Source organism: Solanum pennellii, chromosome 6 (genome assembly GCF_001406875.1).
Source record: "Solanum pennellii chromosome 6, SPENNV200".
In the NCBI taxonomy this organism is placed as follows: Eukaryota; Viridiplantae; Streptophyta; class Magnoliopsida; order Solanales; family Solanaceae; genus Solanum; species Solanum pennellii.
The window spans coordinates 53,534,277-53,558,374 of record NC_028642.1 but is presented as its reverse complement, the minus strand read 5'-3'; the positions used below and the strand labels follow the sequence as shown (position 1 = coordinate 53,558,374).

General features: G+C 34.5%; 2 protein-coding genes and 1 non-coding gene across 3 annotated transcripts; 1 reads left to right on the top strand and 2 right to left on the bottom strand.

Annotated features, from left to right (window-relative positions):
- The first annotated feature begins 2,036 nt into the window (after positions 1-2,036).
- LOC107021747 (protein ASPARTIC PROTEASE IN GUARD CELL 1-like) lies at positions 2,037-3,787 on the top strand. Its single transcript, XM_015222454.2, has one exon. It carries the CDS (start codon positions 2,040-2,042, stop codon positions 3,555-3,557), a length of 1,518 nt encoding a protein of 505 aa, XP_015077940.1. The 5' UTR covers positions 2,037-2,039; the 3' UTR covers positions 3,558-3,787.
- A 524-nt stretch (positions 3,788-4,311) lies between these two features.
- Positions 4,312-4,383, bottom strand: TRNAD-GUC. Its single transcript has one exon. It is a non-coding gene; the product is annotated as a tRNA-Asp (tRNA).
- Positions 4,384-5,476: 1,093 nt separating this feature from the next.
- LOC107023553 (protein CASP) lies at positions 5,477-18,636 on the bottom strand. The gene is made up of 19 exons (XM_015224279.2): positions 18,339-18,636; positions 16,845-16,955; positions 16,559-16,737; positions 15,185-15,334; positions 13,965-14,053; positions 13,053-13,162; positions 12,715-12,809; positions 12,403-12,458; positions 11,664-11,829; positions 10,316-10,408; positions 9,890-10,018; positions 9,578-9,697; positions 9,204-9,284; positions 8,033-8,140; positions 7,776-7,919; positions 7,594-7,695; positions 7,089-7,168; positions 5,962-6,054; positions 5,477-5,836 (listed from the first exon to the last, which is right to left on the bottom strand). The coding sequence occupies exons 1-19, from the start codon at positions 18,427-18,429 to the stop codon at positions 5,779-5,781; spliced, it is 2,055 nt and encodes a 684-aa protein (XP_015079765.1). The 5' UTR covers positions 18,430-18,636; the 3' UTR covers positions 5,477-5,778.
- Between the last annotated feature and the right edge of the window lie 5,462 nt (positions 18,637-24,098).

Below are 24,098 nucleotides of genomic sequence, written 5' to 3'. Positions count from 1 at the left end.
CCCCCCCCCCCCCCAAAAAAAAATGATCCTCTGTATATTTTTGTATGCATCCTGTGTTATTTATAGTAAATGTTTTGTCATGGTCATCCAAAAGAATTACGTTAAAACCCAACAATGGCGGTACAAGAAGATCCAGCAGCCATGACATTACCATTTAAATTATCGAACATTTTGTGACAACATGATCAAGATCCCTATCCTATTTTTATTAAGTCATGCTTTCTACCCTGAAATTTAGCTTCTCTTTTTATTTACTACTGTAGTATCAGAGACAGATTATGTGATTTCTTTCTGAAGGTATCCAAACTTAGGCTGGACAATCCTATGTTCCTAGCTAACTACTTTCACCTCATAGTTAACATGTTATCAAATTCAATTATATCTAATTCTGGCATAATAGAACAATCAAGTGAAACACTTAATATTGTAAGATATTCTTATGAAGAACGCTATTAATGTTTGATGATATATTAAATTTTAGTGTAGAGTTTGAAATTCCTCTTCTTTTTTTTTCTCTCCATTCTTGTCTGCACAAAAATTTAAGCGTAACTGTGAACTTGGAAATCAACCCCTCTCAGAAATAGTATTTACAGAGAGAGCAGAAGTGGACATAAATTTGACTGGTAGTTGAACAAATAGATAAATAAACACACAAGAAAAAAGAAAGTTGAGTCTTTGTTGCACCTGGAAGGCTGGAACCATTACTCCAGTATTTAATTAAGTGCAGGTCAACTATTACTCTGTTGCTCTAAACTACCCACAATACCATAAATATGCTGACATTAACGTTGCAACTAACCAAAGAAATCTACTCTCTGTGTGAAGTCTTTTTTCAGCACCAAATTATACTAATTTCACGAAATACCTGTCACTTCCTACCTCCCACTAGCAACAAGCACTAACCTTTAAATGAGGAGGAAAAAAAGATCTTTTCTTACACTCAAGAATGCCTTTTGTAAATGAAAAGATAGTGGACGAGAAAGAAGATAGGATAAGTAAAAGGAGAAGAAAAGAATTAATGTGCCACTAAATTTATGGATTATTTAATAATGCAATTAAATCCTAGAAGAAAATGTCTTGTCTGTGACTTTGACAGGAAAAGGTCATTGAGATTTGAAGGCATTAAGTTAGATATTCCTTGTTGAAAATTTGGTAGGAGATTGATAGATTATCTTGTAATGAAGCATTGATTGAGCCACACCAAATAAACATAGAAGAAAATTGAAATTTTGAAATATATTTTCTTAAATAGATCATATACTAATATATGAATGTACTGTTTTTTTTTATTTATATAATATACAAATTAAAAAATAATATCAAACAAAGTAGAAAGTTGGAAGTACCGAATAACGGGGAAAAAAGGAAGCCTTGTGTCAAAGCAAAGGATTAAAATTTATTTTCTCATTCTGTTCCTTTGTCAAAATAATAAAGAATGAGCAGATGATTTCAGTTAATATTATTTGGTGCAATTTTTGACCAGTTTTAAAAGAGTATTCATCATTTTTTTCCCTTACAAACAAATGTTAATAATACACCTTTATTCTTAATTAATCTAATTATATAATATTTTCACTCCAATATGTATAGAAGAATTTACACAATGAGTGATTACTAGAGAAAATATACAAGCCCCTCTGTTTCCCTTCCCTTCTCATATTAATGTATCCCAAAATAATTTTTACTTTACAAAGTGCTTTCATATTAAAAACTGCTCACTCTTAAATAAATAAAAAATTTCAAGCTTTACCTATCCTTGTCATTAGGTGATAAAAATGTATTACTATTCTTCGTTCATTTTTATTTGTCTATTTTGAACTTTGCACGACTTTTAAAAAGGTAAAAGTATACATACTAGAACAAATAAGTGGGAGTTAGTTTTTACCGGTGAGTGCTATGTATGAAAGCTTGCTTCCCTCCATTAATGCATGGTTTGCAATTCAAACTTTATACGTGACCTCCTTTCCTTTCGCCTTTTCCTTCTCTTCCTCTTCCTCCTATTTATATCCATTCATCATTTCTCTTTACAACAAACAACAATGGCCTCATCATTTTCCGATTTCATCTCCTTCATCATCATCATCATCATCACTGTTTCTTTTCTTCCTAATGCTCTCTGTCGTCCCTCGCTAACTTCTTCGCTTCCACATTCCCAAATCATCGATGTATCAAAATCCATTCAGAACACTCTTCAAGTACTCTCTCTCAATATCAAGTCTCTTCAACAACAAGAAGCAATACAACAACAACAACAACAACCGCTTTATTCTTCTTCTTCTTCGTCGTCGTTGTTGTCTTCCTCTGCATTATCTATATCAATCTATCCTCGTTCTTCTCTTGTGAAACCCCAACACACAGACTATACATCTCTCACTCTCTCTCGACTCGCTCGTGATTCAGCCCGAGTGTCCTCACTCAATGCGATGCTTCAACTTTCTCCCACTAATTTTACTTATTCTCATCTCAAATCGGTTCGAACCATGTCGGGACCCGAAGAATTTCAGACGCCTCTTATATCTGGAACAAGTCAAGGTAGTGGCGAGTATTTTGCTCGGTTAGGAATTGGAGAACCTGCGAAGGAATTTTACATGGTTATTGATACTGGCAGTGATATTAATTGGCTTCAATGTGAACCCTGTGACGTGTGTTACCAACAAACTGATCCGATTTTCAATCCGTCTGATTCCTCCACATACAATCAGGTCCCGTGCAACTCACCGGTGTGTGCGGCACTTGAACTCTCGGGCTGTTATACCGATACTTGTATGTATCAAGTCTCCTATGGAGATGGTTCGTTTACAGAAGGGGAATTAGCGACTGAAACGGTGTCGTTTGGAGACTCTGGATCGTTCCCTAATGTTGCTATAGGCTGTGGCCATGATAACGAAGGGTTATTTACCGGGTCAGCTGGGTTGATAGGTCTCGGCCGCGGCTCATTATCTCTTCCATCTCAAGTCAAAGCGACGTCGTTTTCCTACTGCCTAGTAGATCGCGATTCTGATTCTTCGTCGACTTTGGAATTCAATTCGGCCGGACCCAGTGACTCGGTGTTTGCACCATTACTACGTAACTCGAGGAGGGACGCTTTTTTCTACATAGGTCTGGAAGGAATCAGCGTCGGCGGCGAGATGTTACAGGTTCCGGCGAGTATTTTTCAGGTGGACGATAATGGGAGGGGAGGAATTATCGTGGATTCTGGAACAGCGGTGACTCGTTTGCAGAGCAGTGCTTACAGTGCTTTACGTGACACGTTCGTGAAATATGCTCAGAATTTGCCGTCAGCCGGGGAATTCGAGTTGTTTGATACTTGCTTTGATCTGTCGTCGATGAGCACGGCAAACGTTCCTACGGTGGCGTTTCATTTCTCCGGTGGGCGAACGCTGCCGTTGCAAGCTCAGAATATAGTGGTTCCGGTTGACTCGTCGGGGAAGTACTGCTTAGCGTTTGCTCCGACGGATGAATCAATGTCGATAATCGGAAATGTACAGCAGCAGGGAATACGCGTGAGTTATGACCTGAGTAATAACCTTGTTGGATTTAGTCCTGATAAATGTTAATAGTGGAAATAGCTGCGCGTTAAAATAAAAAGACTTGCAAGTATAAAAAAGGAAAAGAGACAGAGAACTGATACAATAAAATATTTGGTGTGCTATAATGTTATTATCATCTTAATGGTGTGATGACTTGGTTTGGGCATGGCAATTCCTAATAGAATTTTCTTTAGTATCCAGGCTCCAACGGCAACACAGGTTGGTGTGATGAACTTTAATAGAATTTTTTTTCTTTATCCAACGCTCGAATTTTAAATATATCACAATACATGTTGATGTAATGAACTACGATATAATTTTGGAAAACTTTCACATAAAGCCAAATAAAAATAGTTTAATTGTTTTTCATATTTTTAACCGATAATTACACATTGTACCTACATGTTATAGAGAGGAGAGATGTGAGCGAGACTGGAAGAGAGAAGGGAGAGAAGCAAGTGAGAGAGTGGTGAATTGTATATGTATATCAGTTACATAATTATATATTATACATATACATTTGTGTCAAACGAGATTGGGAGAGGGAGGAGAGATGCGAGCGAGAGAGGGAAAAAGAGTAGAAGAGAGGTGAATTGTATATGTATATCGGTTAGATAATTATATATTATACATATGCATTTGTATATATGAAAAGCGAGATTGAAAGAGAGAGGAGGGAGGTGAGTTGTATATGTTAAAATTATATGAGACTGACTAAACTCACAACATTATAGTACAAAACTGTTGGTTTAATGAACCTCAATCTTGGCAAAAAGTTAAACGCCGTTGCCGGGGATCGAACCCGGGTCACCCGCGTGACAGGCGGGAATACTTACCACTATACTACAACGACTTGCTTGTTGATGTTGCTGTTAAGACAAAATACAAATCGTAAATGTTTGACTTCAACATATTTAACCAGAAAGTCTCATAAAAGAGGTAATAGAACAAAATAGTAATCTTATGTCAATAACTTATTGAAGGCATATCAAGGGCATCATCTACATGAATTTATTCAGACTAATTATGCCTTTTCCTCAAAGGTAGACACAATTGAATAAACTTTGGATTAGAAGAGAGGTAAATGCCTAAACATATATATTTTTTTTACACTTTTTTTATAGAGAAAGTCTTACGGCCTATGAGACAGGACTAAGGTTTGTGACTCTGTGTACACTCTACATTTTTCATATCTCATTTTGTGAAACCAACACTGGACATGTTGTTGTTCTTCTTCTTCTTTAGATTATAGATATGTTTTAATAGGAAAAAATAAATTAGATAGACGTCATTATTTCATGAGCATATTTAGTTAAAATACCACAAATCAGTTTTAAGCTTAATATCCACATATTACTTCAGCGATAATAATAAGTATTCTAAAATCTACTAATCAATAATACTTTTATTAACATAGTCGAGATCAACTTTATAGTCGAAGCTAAACAGAAGAAAGTTCATGTTTTAGCTACAAGCATTTGTAGTTATTCATTTTTGTTCTCTAATTTTCAGCTTCCAAAAAAAAAGATACTTGCTTATGCTAAAGAATCAAAAAATACGGATGGCTTTCAGAAACCGTAAGTTTACAACAAAAAATTATGGAGTGTATAAATGTTCTACTACATGCTTTTGACGACTAGTTTGGTGAGTTCAACCCAATAATTTAATAACAATTTCAACTAAACATCAGGCTTAGAAGAATAAGCTTATGTTTGACTACTTTCTGTAAAAACTGCATAGTAAGGAAGTATTCTATTAAATGGAATGCAAAAATCCAAAAGACTACAAATAAAAATTGATCTGCTTGATATCGCAATTGAATCGTCTACTATTTTAAACCGACTTCTCTAAAACATTAAACACATAATCGAAATAAAGATGAGCATTCGTGATCGTTGATTGAAATAATAATAAGATAAATAAAGAGAAAGGAAATGACAAACGAGTACAAAGGATAAATGATTCTTGAAATTCAAAAAAAAATGTCTATATCTCAGACTCCGCATTACTCTTTCAATTGTATATTGCGCATAGGCTGGGATAATCAATAATCACCAGCAGAGCAAGGGGCAAAAATAGTAAAACAAGGACAGAAACCCTTTGGTAAATATATAGTAGTTTTTATCATTTTCTTCGCACTATCAAACTTGAATAAAACAACCAATGCATTTTTTCCCAACTATTTACATCATATGGAGAGTTTCATCGTTCCGTTGTGATTAGCAAAAACTTGAGACAATGAAGGAGTCTATAGTGCACGAGGAAGATTGAGATTCTTTTCGCTGACAAGAGATTCTTCGCCATGGCTGCAGAAAATTCACTCAAGCTAGTAAACAACCATCTCAAATATTGTGATATGAACCAGGTCACACCAGTACAACATAAATTCAACTTCAGATGGAGGGGGAAGGGGGTTTACGAGATATTGTACCTGAGGTAGCTCAATGCTGACATCCTGTATAGGCAGGTGAATACTAAAATGTGCAATCCAATGGTGTAGAAGAATACAAATGTCCGAGCATATCTGCAACATCAAGTATCACTTCAGTTTATTTCATATAGGGGAGTTGATTGAAGACCCTATGCGAGAGAACCCTCTGCTTACAGTTTTAAAACCCATGAAGAAGTTCAAGACGGCCAATCAACAGAGTAGTTGACAGGCTCATGTAGATTCTGGTTTTTAAGTGTGTAATTGTTATTTAAAGGTATATATTGTACATCATATTTCTTCTAAACCTGAGGACCCCCTCACTTTTAATGATAGGTTTTTCATAGATAAGACACTTCAAATGTTTAACCCTTCTGTGCTGGATAAAAAGTGGAACCTACAGTGACAATATTTATCACAACATCTACTGATCGCAGCATACTGAAACTAGCTACTGTTTTAAAGCCGTGAAATGCATAGGCTAAAAGATGATTCAGACGAGATTCAGCATTTTTGAACAAGAAAACACTCAGTTTCCATTTCGGCTGTAGGTGTAACCAACCTGCTATTCGGATATGGCAGAAAGAAATAATAGAAAAATATGGTCACAACTCATGAATTCATCCAGAGAAACAATAAACTGCAAGAAACACAAGATCTAAACAGATCAAATCATCCTAGCTACCGGAGTTGAGATACAGTTTGATCATCTCAATCAAAGAAAATGCAACTTTACTGTAGTATTCATCTCCAGGCTTAATTAGCACTACACTTTATGTTGTTCATTGGTTTAATCAGATTCAGAAATGCAATTTCTAAGGTGTGAAGAGGTTCATATTAAGAACCAAGATGAAAGCTGGTACATCCGTCTGATATCATTGTTTTAAGCAGTAACCTATCTTCTTCTTTTAACTCGTGATAGCTGTTAAGTAACAGTAGCTAGTAAAACAAGGGACTCATAGAAAAAGTTGACGTTCAGCATGATTGCTAAAGGAAATAAAGACAACTTAGATAAAGCATTGCATCAGTGAGATTAGTCGTAAATTATCATGGAACAGAAGTAACACCATTCCAGCCTGAATAGATAAATAATGTCAAGCTGAAAAAGAAACCATGATAACGAAGCTTACTTGTTACCAAGAAGAAAACGGCCACTACTGAGAGTAATCTTGTCTCTCAAACCTAATTCCTTGTATCTTTGATCTCTTTCCTGTTATAAGGGAAAAAAGATTCGGTAAAATGAGGATCCACGATATCTAACAATATCAATAGACACGGGCAGGCGTGTTTACAGATTCAGCAATCAAAATAAAAGTGACACAGAAAACAACATAGGAAAGATATCGATCCAGATTAAAAATGAAAATATAGGGAAAACAAAGAGAAATGAGAATATATAGAAATAATTTAAGATTGAAGTTAGATGTCTATAAAATTTGAGTTAAAGGTAGAAAAGAATGCATAGTTTTTCCTCTTAGCACATTTAATGACTCTGAAGATGGAATTTTGAAGGCCTAATAGCCTGGCAGAACAGATGAGAAGTATATGTTGAAATTTATAGAAGTATCTAATCTCAATTTCGAACTAAATGACTCAGAAGAAATTTAATTAAGGATGTGGCGAAAGAGCTGGAACCTTCTTCGAGAATGCCGCAAATGGATTTATGTCATCCTCATACATCTTCTTGTATTTGGATTCCACGTCAGAGCTGAAACCACCTTCTAAATCTTCTACATACTGAGAGCCAGAGGGTGGAGTTTGAGAACAAATAAAAAGTGAGCAAATATTTAATCAACAACAGAGCCTGATAGACCAACCTTTTTTGATCCTCTTGAGATCACTCTTTCAGAATTATAATCCTGAACATAACGGATCTTCCCATAAAGTTTGACATTATCTGCTTTTGTTTTATCAAGTTCTGAGGTCAGTGATCCTATCTTCTCCTTCAGCTGTCTAATTTCCTAGAGAGATCAACAATTCAAGAAGCACGTACTCTTGTCAGTAAAATGACGTGCAAAATAAGGTCTTACTGTGGGTAGGTAGAAATATAGAAAAAACAGTTCAATGGAAAAACCTCTTCAGTCTCGCGCAAACGGGTACGGAAACGGTCTCTTTGGTTGCAGATCACCTTCAGCATTGAACTTTGATCTTGGTCTGAGGAAACATGCCTCTGCTCTTCATTCTATTTCAAAGGATGTCTCCCATTAGAAAACTCACATTCAAAAAGAAAACACAGGAGATACGAGAAATGTTTCTGAACTTCAAATATACTAACTGGATGCACTGATCTACTGAAAAGTCAATCAAAATGCAATGATTACTTATCAACAGGTGATGATCTAATCTACTGAATCTGTCATTCCATTTTCTTTTTGCTTTTTTTTACTTGGGGGGAAGGTTAAGAATTTTTTAGTTTTTTTTTTTTTATAAAATCTAGTCCCAACACCAAAACCGCGCTTGTGACTACAAACCTATCAACAAGTGCAGACTATTCTAGAAGTGAAATTACAAAATCTATCAACGCATTCCGTTCATACACATTTTCAAACCAAAAGGCAAGAATGTTTGAACACTAGTATTCAGTATAGATTATCTGTATCTGATATGCTTTCCCAACCAATTTTACTTGCTAAAACAAACACCATTTATGGTTTAGAGCTGTTATTCCATGACCCCTACTTCTACACCAGGGGACTACTGAGATGATGAACAGTTGCTTTTTTTTCTTTTCAAGAAAGTAATCATGTATTCATAAAAAGAAATTTTACCCGAAATATACATAATAAATCTTTTTCCACACAACTTTACCATCACAGCACTAAGGAGCTCAAAACACATGAAACTCTTCTGTACAAGTTACATGTTTCTATATGGTCTAAAAACAGAGATTTTACAATACGACCAGTTGTTTCCTCATTTTCAGAAAATCCTCCTCACTCCATACTATGTCCAGTGAACTGAAGAATCAACTATGCTACAAAGCATAGTCCAGCATAATCCTATGAGATTTAGGAACTTGGTCCATAGTTTAAAAGCCATGTCACGTATAGAATGAGGTCATTTCTTTTTTCTTCCTTATCATAGAACACGAAGCAAGGACTCACTTCCAACGAAAGATAAAAATGTTCTGACGGGAGATCAGCAATATACAGGAGCAAGGACTCACTTCCAACAATCCAAATCAACAACCTTGTTTATAAGGTGGAGGCAGAAACATAAGGAAGCAAGAAAGGAACAACACTCACCTCTGAAGGCTCTGTTGCACCAGACTCTGATAAATCCCAATCATCAAATCTAGTACCTTTTCTATCTTTAGAACTATATCCCTGTGTGAGAAACAAGAAAACTAGTCTGAGAAAAAGTTAACGTGAAATTAATTTAGCAACAAACTGCACCGTAGAACCCACCTACTCAAGAAAAAGCAAACAGATTTACTTAGGCAAGTTTAGATCTACATTTATCTTGTTTCAGACAGTTCATATTCAATAACCATCAGAGAATTATAACTATTTTCTGCGGTAAATATAACTACAAAAGCATACAATAATTACGTGCAGAGAGATGTTCCAGCAAACAAGAGAGAGAGAGAGAGAGAGAGAGAGAGATATTTTGAAGATACCTTTAGAATATCATCTTCTAGCTTCTGTATTAATCTTTGTTGTTCATTAACCTTGGCAGTCAGCTCTACAACCTTTGCTTCAGCTGATTCTAGCAAAGAAATCCTCTCAGAAAGTTGGACCTGAAAGCCATGAGATAGTATACAAATAATAGCAATAACAGATTTATTTCGAGCATATTCTGTAAAACTTTTCTCTGATGTGATGAATTTAAATCATCATACTCTGTTTATATAATCAGCCGAGTAACTTCAATTTTTTTCCATGAATATAAATGACAGCAGACATATAATTAGGGCACAACTACTAATTACCTTTAATTGTGTTAGCTCATGCTCCACTTTTCGATTCTTGTCAAGAAGTAATGACTCAAGTTTGCTCATCTCTTGCCCACTGGTAGCAACTTCCCAATCTTCAGCTTCAATTGAATTGTAACCCACAGCCTACGTTAAGCAAAAAAAGAACTAAATTAAGACACACCACTTAACATACATTGTGAATCATGGAGGAACAGGAGACAAAGAACTCCTGATGAAAGAAAATGAGTCTGATTAATTGGAGACAATTGACATAATACTGAAAAGGAACAAAGGGGGAAGGAGCCAAGGATCTTAGAACATCCAAAATCAGTTCTAAAGCTTTCTGTGCTATTTACGAGAAGTTAGACAATCGAAGATTAACAAATAACTGTAGAACCAACATTGAATCTAGCAATACGCACACAGGGAGAGAAAATATACCTGTAAGATCTTTACTTTCTTCCTCAAATCATCTATCAGTTTTGTTGTAGGCCGTGTTTGAAGCTCCTTCTTTAGTTCTTCAAGAGCAACCTCCTGAGGTATGTAAATAAGCTAGAAAAATTAGGGGAAAGAAAAGAAGAAAGACCTTGAAGGGATCCCAACAAAAAACACAACTACATTGTCTATTGCAAGAATATGGAGTTAAACCAGAAACGTTACCAGCTTTTAAGCATCACCAGTATAAAATTCTCAGCATAAAGGCTCTTAGAAGTTCTGAGTTCAATTTGTGGAATAACTACATAAGGAAGTTACTAGTACTTAATAGAAGAAATGTTGGGAAAAAAGTTCAGAGCAGTCTAGATTACCCACTTTGTGGGATTTCACGGGGTATGTTGTTGTTGTTGTTGTCTAGATTATTGAAAAATATATCATTTTGGTGAATATAAACATACTGATGAAATAGAGGGAATAATACAACAGTACGGAGTACAATTTTTTGAGAAAACAAGATTAATAAAGTTAAAGTGTGTATCTATCTCATCTAAAAGCTCAAACTATTAGAGAAAACACATTTTTTTATTATTTATTATATTTTCAACACGCCCATCACGTGCGGACCTGATTATTCATTTGTGGCCCAAGTATGTGGAAATTCTTTTGGATGATGGGTGATGTTGAGATTCAACCCCTGGACTTGTGCTTGCTTTAGATACCATGTTGAAGTGTGTAAATCTTTTAGATGATATGGTTATAGACTTCAACACAAGATATATTAATTAAGGGGCATTCCATATTCTTTTGGTACTGCGGATATCCTTTTTTTATGAGAGAAAAAAATAGCAGGCAATAAGAAAGTGGTCCTACATTCATTAGTTAAAGACGACACAAGTATACCTTTTGATAGATAAATCAATGAAGGACAGATTCTCACAAATAAGAAACTTATGCATAGGCATTTTATACCAATATCTAACCAAGAAAAAACTGTCTCCACTTTCATTTAACAGATCATTATTTTATTTTATTTTCATAACCGTGGTGTCAGGGCCAGCTTGCACGCACCTTGACTAATTCTACCGCCTACCTTCTACCTCCCACCAGTTGAGATACCGCGTAACTCTGTCCACGAAGGCTTGGACAGTTGGAAAAAATTTACGGAGTCTCCACTGGAATATGAATTTGAAATCTCATGGATCTCACTAGAAGTCATTGACCACTAGGCTACACCCTTTGGATGTTATTACAGATCATTATGACGACAAAGATGTATCTATATGGTTAAAAAGAGTATGAGAACGTTTTTGTGTATCCTCCATGCTATCAGTTAACGAATAATGAGAGAATATACCTTTTCATTAAGAAGAGAATTCAACTTCTTTATCTCATTAATGTGTTCTTCTCGTTCATTTGATAAAGTATTCTCCAACTTATGAAGTTCCACATTTAGTTCAGAGATTATCTTCTCTTTGGCATACAGAGAATTCTCAAGAGCACTATCTGCATCCAAATTATCACTGAAAGCAAACGGTTTAGACTTGGACAATATATCTAAAACCATGCACAAACAATATACAACAGATTTCAAAGGAGTAAGAATAACAGAGATACACGATGAACATGGAAGTGCGTCATTGTCATCATACAGCATGTAATTTTAAAAAATTCCAAAAGGACTTGAGTTTTCAGCTAGTGAAGTATTTAGCTACTCTTCATCACAAGCTCATTTGCTCCATACACAGAATCTCACACTTTCTCTGCCTTCTGCTTGGCATGATCGTCAGATTGAACTGCATCACTGTACTCTGTATTTCTTTTCAATAAAAGCATAACTGTACTCAATTATGTGAAACAAGTTTCTTTTTCCTTTACTAATTTCATGTATAAACTTCTAAGGAGACTATATGGCAAGCCAAGAACATCTTTTTCCCCAGCCTCCACTTAATGCTAAAGATGTACAAGCTTGACTACTAGAGATCATTGGTCAGTAGGAATGAACTCAGATGACCATCACAAGATGTCTAGGTGCATATATACATACTTAAGAGGTCAGTGGGAATAAGATCAACTTATCAAACTAGAGAAGACACCTGTTCTTGTGATCATTATCTTCGTTTGCAGTCTGTAATTGTGAGCGCAACAATCCCTACATAAGACAAAACTAAGAATTATTAATACATTAAATAAGCTTTTTAGCCCACAAACATTTTTCCATATAAATCCTAAGTTCAGGATCCTTTTTTTGGTTGGCCCGGGTTTAGCCTGGAGTAAAATCAAGTCCAAAAAATATCTGCAGCTAAAACGTTCTCTGTGGAGGATAAAGGTGAGACATTGGGGAATACTGAAGGTAAGGGCTAGTTTTTTTTTAAAATGGAAGGTAATTGTTAATTTAATCCTCCTACCTTTTCTCTTTCAAGACTAAGAAGGCGACCTTGAGCCCGTTCAACTTCATCCATTAGGAGATTGAATTCCGATTGCTTTGCGGCTCTCTCTTCCTCTAAATTACAAATAAAAAGGGTAAAGTGATTCATGACAAGTGTTTCCACGAACAGAAGTCTAGAAGGTCATATGATATGAGAAGTCAAAACAGTAATCAAGTAAGAAGATCAATATGTTTATGAGAAGGTTACAGAAAAGGCAAAGAGAGAAGTCCTTAGCGATTTTTATTTAAAGCTGCAGACTTACTCCAGAAACATAATACATCAACAAACAACAGCATAAGTCCAGAATAGTATATCACCTGATTGCGCACGAACTTCAAACAACTGGCTTTGTGCAAGTTCATGCAACTTTTGCATGGTAGAAACACTTTCTTGAGCTTGTCGTAATTGATCCTGTAGTAATTGCTCCCTGCATCAAAAAGAAGAACTGCAAATCATGATATGCCAATTCCATCCGGACACATATTTCACCACAAACATATACCAGAATAAAGAGGGATGCAACTTTGTTCCAATGTTATTTATGTGGGAAGGAATCAGAGAAAAATAATCATCTTTTTGCTCATTGTAAAATGACTGAGATGCTATGGAGTTTGTTTCTTCATATCAGAGGCTTATAGTGGGTCATGCCAAAGACATCTGGAGACTTACCAGCTTGTTGGAATTTCAATGGAGGAGTTGTAAATCAGGAAAGATAGCGTAAAAACATAGTGGGTGCATATGGTGGATAATTTGGACGGAAAGGAACTCCAGATGTCTTGAAGGAGTTGTATATTTTTGATGGAATGGGGATTTTTTAAGTGACACAGAATCTGCAGGCATTATAGAATCTTTGCAAGTAGAACAAAGATTTACTTTTCCTTGTCAAAAAATAAAAGAAAAAAATTTACTTAAAGGAGTTTTGGTTGGCTTTTGTAAGTTGTAAAGATGGCTCTTAGCACAGCCTTTGTGCTAAATATTTTGGGAGAAGGCATTAGTACCACCTTGAACTATAATAAATTCCTAATTGACACATTATCTTTATGCGGAACCTACTATCCCCTTGACCTTCTTAAAAACACAATAAATACCCCTGAAAAGTCATAATCAGTTTAATGTTAACGTAGAAAAAACATGCGACTACCAAGTGTACATTTCATTTTTCTATTTTTTTAAAACATGCAACTATCAAGTGTTTTGTGGTTCTCTTCTGCCAATAGAATGTAAAATACCTTTCTTTTAAAACCTCAAGTGCTTTCTGGTTCTCTTCTGCCAAACTGCGTTGCTTGATTTCTACAATTTCCTTGACTTTTTCCTCCATCTAAACCACAATAGAAGAGAAACATTAGAGGAGAAACCAAAATGAACCTGCCAACTATCTGTTTCAAACTTTCAACGTAACTTAAAATGCACTTTTCTCCATAAGTCAGCGCTTGGAGAAGCTCATACGAGAGTTCAAATGCATCACCACCCTTTCCCAGAAATATTTTTTTAAGAAAAAGGAAGCGTGGACAGGATGAGAAATTTGATCATTGGCTCAAAGTTAAAAACCACTTATCAAAGGGGTGACGACCACAAGAGAAACTTATTCCTCAGCTACACCAGCTTGACACAGCTAAGTTTTTGTTTAAGCTTGAGTCAAGCTTAACCAAAATATGAGCCAAGCTCAAGCAAATGAATACCCAACTGTTCCTCAGATTCTAAAGTTGCATCGGTGTTTGTCCAGTAGTGACTTATACAATAAAGTAACTGCTTAGCTCTGTCGCACATCAGTAAGCATTGGCATAACCTAAAAGACACACAAAATGAATTGCATGTCTCTTTTTATGCCTTTAAATCACCAAACTCTCTCTTTTTAGTTTTGTGAAGCCCCATCTTCTAATTCAAGCTGGTTTGCACAGCTATTTCTTCTATTCCTAGCCACTACCTGCCACAACCACCACTAAAACATCTTCGATAAAGGCTCCTAAGTCAATTAAGGGGAGAAACATCTTGAGAGTTGAGACTATTAGAAGTCTCTAGCTTCTGATATCAATGACAGTTTAGCACTATTTGTTTTAGAATTTTGAAACAGAAAAGAAGGATGTTCTGTTGTCAGATTTTTCCAATCCCTAGTGAACATTTCTGGTTTAGAAAATTGTAAGGACTGCAGCAATATCAAGCTTGAACTTCCCATTTTGTTTCCAAATCTAGTAAAAGCCAGGGATGGAGTTGGTTCTGCTCAGCCTGGTTTCACTCATCTAGTACAACCTGATAATGTAACGTTTACAGAACATTGAAGGAGAGAGAATCTAACAATTTCACATATCAAATTTAAACACCGAAATAGTGATGAGGGACAGCAGAAGATTCAACAAAATTACTTCAGTGTGCTCTCGGGTCATTCTTTAAAGGGAATACACTTGATGTGCGCACACAATGATATATAGATAGAACTACAATATATACTAGCCTGTTGCTCTAACTGGCGGCACCGCTCTTCAAGTCTTCTTATTGTCGCTTGTTGATTTTTCAGATGAGTTGCTTCCATGCGAAATTCTTCAAGTTCAACCTTCATTTTTCGGTTCTCAGACTCTAATTCTGATAGTTTTGAATCCTTTTCCTGTAAAGCGACATGAACAATCAGATATGAAAAAAAAAATGAACCTAAAAGTTAAAGGAAAAAGATAAACTTAATATCCTAGACATGCTTTTGAGCTGAAATCAAAATCAAGAGCTCTAGTGGAACTTCACATATATGCTTTGAACAAAACATCCTGAAAATTCCCTTTTTTTACAAAGGAACACCATCTTGAAAATTCTCTATATTGAAATAGTTTCTCATCAGATAGACCCGCAAATCCCTTTCATATCTGACGATATTTTTTCACAAGCTTCAAATGAGTCATGAAAGATCTTATCCAATATACAACACTCCATGGATGTATATCAATGGACATTTACATATGAGGCGGAAGTAATTTAGAAATGTGATCTTCACGTTCAAGGCCTTAACCACCCGTGCACTGCCATTTTATGTATGTTTATCATGTATGTTTATCAATGGACATTTACCTCCAATTCCATTAGGTCAGCAATAAGAAATTCAAAGAAACAAGTTTATCAGGTATAAACTATCAAAAACCAACTAGTTTTTTTCCCTCTCTTCATTACTTCTCCAATTCCATTTAACTTGGCATATTACAATTGTGCAACATCTGGCTGGATAAGTCTCGATACTAACATTCAATGAAGATTTTAGGTGGAAGCAGCTATCATGCATGATATGTCAAAGTTAATATATGAGAAGGAGCATTTTTCTTCCAGGTGGTCCATCTGCCTCACAAATTGCAGTTGCAATGAGTGCAACTGTAAATTGCAAAACTCCTAGTTGGCTGTGTAAGCACATCTAGTAATAATCCTAACAAAAAAATGATAACATCGAACGAACCTCCTAAACGTCTTAAACTTCTCTCTTTTCCGAACCATCTTATTGTGGAATACAGTTTTTTGAAGTCGCCATTATTTTTAAACTGAATCACTACCTCTTTTCCCTTAAATTGACAAGTCATATCTGTATAATCTGAATGTGAAGCTTTCCTACTGTTAATCAGCAAAAGACTTAAGCATTTCCAGTCCATGTACACCGCAATCTGACGCCATATCCCAAAGTTCATGTGGTGTAGATAATTACATATCTTCTTTGAAGTTACCATTATTCTTAACTACTACTAATTACACTAATAGTAGTTAACATGCATGCTGAAACCATTCATGGGCCACCAATGCAGTTGCTCCACAACTCTGTAAGAAAGGTGAACAAATGAAAGGCCAAAGTTGAACTTACAGCAATTGAAGCAATGACTGGATAAGGATCTGGTGCCTCATATAGTTTTTGATAAATGTTAAGGAAAGCATTTTCCCCATACTTAGCTCTCTTGGTAAGATTGTCAACCTCTTCTTGGTAACCCTTGAGCAAAGAGTTGAACAAGCTCAACTTGTCTTCAGTTGAAGCTTTTTTAAAATCTGTCAAGAGGTGATAGACATAGCTTAGAATAAATGGTTAAATAGAAGTGGAAGTAATTGTAATATACTATTAATGGTAAACAGCAAAGGAAAGGTACATATCGCACCTCGCGTGCTCTCTGCAAGTTTTCGTCGGTTCTTCTGACTGTTCTCCTGATTCTCAGCAATCCTAAGACCTTGCTCATCTAGTGTACTCCTTTCTTTCTCCAAATCAAAGTCTGGATCGAAAAAATCAGATACACTTTAAATGTGTAGAAAAAGTCAAATTTTCTTTGACAAGATAAAAGATATCCCAGGAAGAATAAATTTATACACAGACCAATCTTTTTAAACAAGGTTCTAGGCTAAGGACTTACTCAATAAGAATTCAAAAAAAACATGTCAAAAATAAAAATTCACAAGGAAGCACGTAAAGCAGATTGAGTTGTGTTCTCCATACACCCACAGTTTTACATCATCTTCTCCAATGGAAAATATCTAGATAATTAGTCATTGGATAGTAATAAACCGGTGACAGATTCATTCTACCACAGACAGGTGTTCCTCATTACCAATCAGTTCAACAGGACTTAAGAACACATTAGCAAAGCCAACCAGCAAAAGATAGTGAACACAGCCATGCAGTCCCTTGTATTCAATAGCTTCTACATCTGAAAAGGAGCCAACTAGTTCGCTGATACTAAGTGTCTGAGAAGATTAGGAGAGTTCTCATTTTATAAGAATTTGCTCATACATGCTATTCCAAAAGAAAAATGCCTACAACTAAATCTTGTTACCGATTTCTTGTCACGGATTACATTCGCTTATTCAAGTACTCTGCTGAAAAGTTATTGATCATATTGGCAACGGAAGTACTATATACAACTACACCTTGTTACCAATTTCTGGTCATGGATTAGATTCACTTATTCAAGTAGTCTGCTGAAAAGTTATAGATCATATTGGCAACGGAAGTACGATACATATTTTAGGCTCGCGTATTTCTGTTACATAACTGTAATTACGAAATTAGTCAAGTTTTGTGGTCTTCTTTGTTTTGTATCTCAAACCATATGCTACTTTATATAAATTAAGTATACAGAAACTAATAGTCCTGGTTGTAATCATTAATCAAAGACCTCTCAATCACTCAATGGTTCTCATATTAGCTCTTTCAAATGCTAGAGTGAAATATAGCAAAGAGAATAATCTCAAATTGTTAAACGGAGCATTGTTATTAGTCATCTTATTAACTTACTACTCTGTGATCATAAATGAAGTTCGTCACATGGTTTCATACTGACATTTCAAAAGTTAAAGTGAAAAATCACAAAGTAATTAACATCCGCACTGCTACATTGCACGTTTTAATAACTCAATCTGCATATTGCAGTGGAAAATGAGTATTCTGAACCTAAAAATCTGATTGCTAAATGAAAATAAACCAAACTTGTACTCCTAGATATGAAAGGTGAACTCACTTCCATTTAAGACATAGTGAAGTGATGAATTTCCTGATTTTACTTTTGATGATAATCAGCAACAAAAACCGACAACCGGAGATATGCAATTCGCAGAAAAAAAGTAAGATTATGACTTGATAATTGCAGACGGAGATATACCTTTCCAGAAGCTGGCGACGGCAGCGAGGGGAGTAGATGAAGACGTTGAGTTCGCCTTGTCTCTCTCCGGTCCTCCTCGCGGGGAATCCATTGCTGATCCACCACAAATTCAGCTTTTGCTCTAACAAAAACTTCAATCTGTCTATTTCTCCACTTAATGCGAAGAAATTGTTACGAAACGATAGTTCTAATGGTTTTGATAGATCACAGATCTCGAGCTTTGTGGTTCCTTTGGAATTAATTTTGTTGCAGCATAGGATGAAAGAGAGACGTGAGTTCGATGGAGAAACAAATCCGGGTCACCCATATTATTCATCGGGTCTTTTTCCGGACTTCATTTGGTACATAAATTTTTTTGGGAATTAAAACATTGAATAATTACAAAATTAAAAGATGAGTAATTACCAGAAAAAGATTTTAGTTAAATGAGGAAATTGTTAATTATCGGTTAATACATGATAAATATGTTATTGTTCTTTAAAAAAAATGCATCGAATACTTGCATCTAAAGTAAAATTGAAAATTTTATCGTGATAGAGTGATCTAATAAAATATATATTAACAATTAGTATAAGTGTGTAACCAATTAAGCTTGATTAATTTTATAAAAAATTAATTATTTTTTTGGAACAAATAGAGTTTGATCTATTTTTTTAATTATAATTTTAAAATAAATTAATTTAAGAATTTACTTGACTTGGTCAAATTTTATTTTTTCGCTCTTTAGCTCAAAAAATTATTTGAGCTAAGTTGATTTTATCAAATTTGTAAAAATAAATCCGAAAGTAAATCTAATGATCAATCCAATAGTCAATGGTTTCTTCAATCGATTATTGTTATGTTTTTTTCTTTTATTGTAATTGTGATTAGCTTTAAGTCCATTTCTACAAGTTAAATCAAAGTTGCTCCACTTTAATAAATTTTAAAAAATTGAAATATCCAAAAATATATTTAATGAATCAAAATTGTCTAGATAAACTACAAGGGATAATATTTGTCTAAAATTATATAAAAATATGCACTCACTTCACCTCAAAAAATAAATATTATCTTAAGAAAAAAATTATTCCAAGATAAATATCTAAAATAAAAATTAGTTTTATTTTTCAATTATATTATTATACTCTATATTTTTAATAGCGTTCAATTTTCATGAGACATTCAATAAAATAAAATAATTAATATATCACTTATTATATTTATTGAATTTTTATTAAATATGATTTCCGTAAAGATTTTCCTTGTTTTGGGAGGAAGATACAGTAGAACTTCTGTAAATTAATATTTAGTAAATTAATAAACACTTTAAACATAATAAGAGTAGTCTTCTCCGGCCCTGATTTGACCAATAAAAAAAATCACTAATTTCAATAAGATAATATATTTTTGACGGCCCCATATTAATATATGATCTCATTTCTATTATAAATTAATATTTTTATAAAATTACAAAGATATTTAAGATAATTTAGTAATATATGATTTTAATGTTTTTTGTTCAAATTCAAATCTAGTTAAAGCTCATCTCCAATCTTTTTGTTCAAATTCAAATCTAGTTAAAGCTCATCTCCAATCTTTTCTTATCACATTCAAAAGTTTTGGTTTTGTTTCTTACACTGCACAAAAAAAAAATTGTGAAGAGTTCTAAATACGATAAGTACTTCCTTATGAGTAAATAGTTTGAAAATATTACATCAACAACATTGTTATCTCCTATGGTATCTAAAATTTCTTTTAAATTGTGACCTCTAAACATGTAATTGATTATTGATATCCACTTTATTGCGGTTCGAGTTCATTACTCATAACTTGAAATTCATAAATGTCATTTTCACAGGTAGATTATTTAAATTCTTTGAGGCTTCGTAAATGCCAAAAACATAAATACAATAATATTTTTACAAAATAGTAATATCTAATGATCCTGACTATATCAAGGAGAAAGACATAAAGATACCATCGAAGTTGTCCCATATTTGCATAAAGACACATAAACTTTCAAAGTGTCCTATCACCCCACTAAACAACTATATCGTTGTAAATGGGTCATTTTTACCCATTAACTCGTCTGGCTGTTTAATCGCACGTTAGGCGCGTCATGGACCATTTTTGATTTTCATTTACCAGTTTAAATAGCCACATGTCATTTTTTTTCTTTAATATTAATTATGTAATTAATTTATGTTATCTTCCCCAATTTAAAATAAAAAATAGTCGTTGGCAGCCCTAATATTTTGATTTCCATGGCAAGAATAATGTTGGTACTTTCTGTTTGACGACTTCATCATCTTCCTCAAGAAAATAAGGTAGGAATTCGTCCTTTATCTTTTAATTTTCATTAGAAACGTTAATTTGAAGTTTTTATGGTTGAATTTCTTCTCAATTTTGTGATTAGTTTTTGACTGAAAATGTCAAATGCGATGTCGAATCGTTTTTGTAATAATGAGAATGATTTGATGTTGCGAGTGAAACTGCGATGCAAACATGGTGACTTACTATCAATGAAAACTTCATGGTCGGAGCATAATCCAACTCGAAGATTTTGGTCTTGTCCACGCTATCGTGTATGTTTACTAATTCTTTTATGGAGATCTTTTGTTTATGTATTTTTCTTTAATTAGTGTTTTACGTATTTTAGGAGGATGCGTTCAACTTCTTTAGATGGAGGGATCGAGGAGAAGTTGATATACGATCCAGGTACGTTATTTCGAGATTAGCAAAGAGAATTAAGGAGTTGGAAGAAGTGTTGTCATCTTTTGAAAGTCGTGTTGAAAGTAACAAAGTCATGACGAAGGAGAAAAAGAAGGGAAATGTTGTAACTTGAAGCTAATCGTCTTGATCATTATTTTGTGTTTTCTATGTTTAAGTCTAACCAAGAATGTGAAGGATGAAAGTTGTAGGTGTGTGCAACCAAAATTGCATAGACATCTTTAGTTACTTTCAAATTTTTGAAATTGTAGGTATGTGTACCTAGAAGCTAATTGTCTTGATCTTGCTAGTTGTAGGTGTGTGTAACTTGAAGTATAGAAGTTGTTGAATGTTCAAGTTATTGTTGTTCCTTGTTGTCGAAATTGTTATGATTTGAACAATTTGTTAATCTATTTGGTTCTCTTATCTATATTATCGTGACAATAATTTGAGAAACTTCACAAATATATCAATTACAATTAAAAAGGCAATAACAAAACTGACTAAAAAGAAGACTTCATAATCGAGTTTGATTCCAACCATTCAAGTTTGTTTGGTTACACACAAAATTGAGTTTGTTTTCATCAAAAAACAACACAAAAATATGCATAGTTAAATTTTGTTTGTCAAAATGAACAAGACAACATCAAAATGCCCTACTTCCATGGTACAGAAGTCTTCGGACTTGAAGTTGTTTGGCCTTGGCTATTAGCAGCATTAGCAACAGCTACAAACCTAGTTTGGATAACATTTTCAGCCCTCATTCTTTCTAGGTTGGTACTGGTAATAGTTGTCTTCCCTTTCCATTTGAATTCACGTACTGGTATGTATCCAATATCACCAGTGACAACATCAGCCCTCCTTGTAACTCTTGTACCGATATTGATGACTCTTCTACTTGGCAATCCAGGCTGCTTAGTCAAATAAATACACACTCAAATATTAGACAATTAGATTTGCATTGACAATTGTAAACTTTCATTGATAGTTGTAAACTTACATTGAAAGTTGTAAATCTATCTTCAGCTTGGTATATGTCAATACCTACCATTATTGGCCTTTTAAAAGGTCTTGTTTGTCCTCCACTGGTGTCCTTATGTTCTACTGGTCTCTTCCCTCTTCCTAGGCCTCTTCCATTGCAGTTTGCTTCAGAACTAGTTTTATGTTGAATCATTCCTCTTCCTTTACTTAGTCCTTCATTCACATTTCTTTCTTGAGTCATTTCTCTCCCTGTTCTTGATCTTCTACATGTACCTTTACCTTTCCCTCTACCATTTACAGTATGTACTTTGAAATGAAAATATTAAAGCATATCTATATTATCTAACAATAATATAATACTTAGATATTATTACCTCTGTGTTTGTAGCATTTCCATGTGATTGAGCTGGAACACATCTGCCATTTGCTATTCCTCTTATTGCTTTTTCTGTGCTTCTTCCTCTACCACTTTCAATAGCCTGTATAATATCAATACATATACATCTACATATAACTTGCGTTTGAAAGTAACAAATAAAAGTACCTGAGAAGATGGTTCAGCTGACTGACTTTGATCAGTTGCTCTTGCCTGAGGAGACGGTTCAGTTGATTGACTTGGACCAGCTTGGTTTCTTGTAGGACATTCTCTTTTATTGTGTCTTTGTGTGACACATTTGGTACAAGTCATTACAACACCTCTTTTGCTCAACTTTTCAGTTTTTCTGCTTTCATCTGCTTCCTTTCTTCTAACCTTACCTGGTCTTCCAGGCAACTTTTGGATATTTGGTGGCTTTACAATTGGATTATTTGAGGTTGGCCATATTTTCATGTTATTCATTGGTTGAATAAAATGGGCATATGTGCTAAAGTAGGTTTACTTGCTATAACAGCTAGCCACATAATGGATTGGTTCCAAGTTTTTGTAATGAAGGGCAGCAACACCATGAGAACAAGGAATTCCCTTGAACTGCCACGATCTGCAACTACACCTCCTATAAACAATGTCCACAGTGTGTGTAAATCCATGGTGTTTAATCTCAAAATCTCTTTCTCCATTCCAAGTCAAGTTACATTGCATAGAATTTTGAATTTCTTGCAAAATCTTCAAAGACATAAGAGATATATCAGTGATCCAAATGTTTGAGAACTCTCTCAAATCACCAATTCTTTTCATCATTTTCACCCTTATCTCCTCAAGCATTGTAATGATGGTTTTATACCTTGCAGACACTATCCAAGCATTAAAACTTTCTGCCATATTATTGTCCACAACATCACATTTGCTATATTCTTCAAAATACTTCTTGCACCATATATTCAAATTGTACCATAAAAGATTATCTAAACCTTATTGTCCTAATTTCCTCGTTGTCTCTATATTGTCCTTCATCTCAGCTTCAAATGTAGATTTAGCAATCCTCCAAAACACTATTCTTCTGTCAACTCTTTTCTAATTTTTTGACCAATTTGCAAGAACATGTCTTGCATATTTTCTATGTTCAGCAAGTGGCAGTAAAGTATCCGCAGCAATTTCTAGTCCCTAACAAACCAACATAACAGAGAAAGAATAAATTAAAATGCAAAACTCAACAATAATAAAATAATAAGATGGATACCAGTAATTACCTTTTGCATATCATTAATAATGGATAGTTGAAGTGCTTCTCCAAGTTCAAGATCATTGTTCACTAGTTCAAGAAACCATGTCCAGGTATACTGATTTACAACCTCAACAATTGCCCAAGCAATATGTAACATTTGGTTGTTTCCATCTCTACAAACTGCCACTAACAACTGGCCTTTACACACACCTTTGAGAAAACACCCATCAAAACCAATCAAGCTCCTAACACCTCCAAAAAATGCTTTTTTTAAAGCATTGAAGCAAACATAAAATCCTTCAAAAATTTTATGTCCAATTTCAGAATCTTCTCCAACCTTCACTAAACAAGTACTACCTGGATTACTCCTTAATATTTCATCTCTATAATCAAAAATCCTACCATACTCAACAATGTGATCACCCATGATCTCTTGTAGCACTCTAGTCTTAGCTTTTCTCACTGCCAACATTAATATCCAACTCCTTTC

Excerpts from the sequence above, each read along its gene's own strand:
- LOC107023553 (XM_015224279.2), bottom strand. The coding sequence starts at position 18,429 with ATGGATTCCCCGCGAGGAGGACCGGAGAGAGACAAGGCGAACTCAACG. Across the intron at positions 11,830-12,402 it reads GATAATGATCACAAGAACAG|TGATAATTTGGATGCAGATA; the intron begins GTGTCTTCTCTA and ends GTTTGCTTTCAG. Across the intron at positions 9,285-9,577 it reads TAGAAGATGATATTCTAAAG|GGATATAGTTCTAAAGATAG; the intron begins GTATCTTCAAAA and ends TTTCTCACACAG.
- LOC107021747 (XM_015222454.2), top strand. The coding sequence starts at position 2,040 with ATGGCCTCATCATTTTCCGATTTCATCTCCTTCATCATCATCATCATC.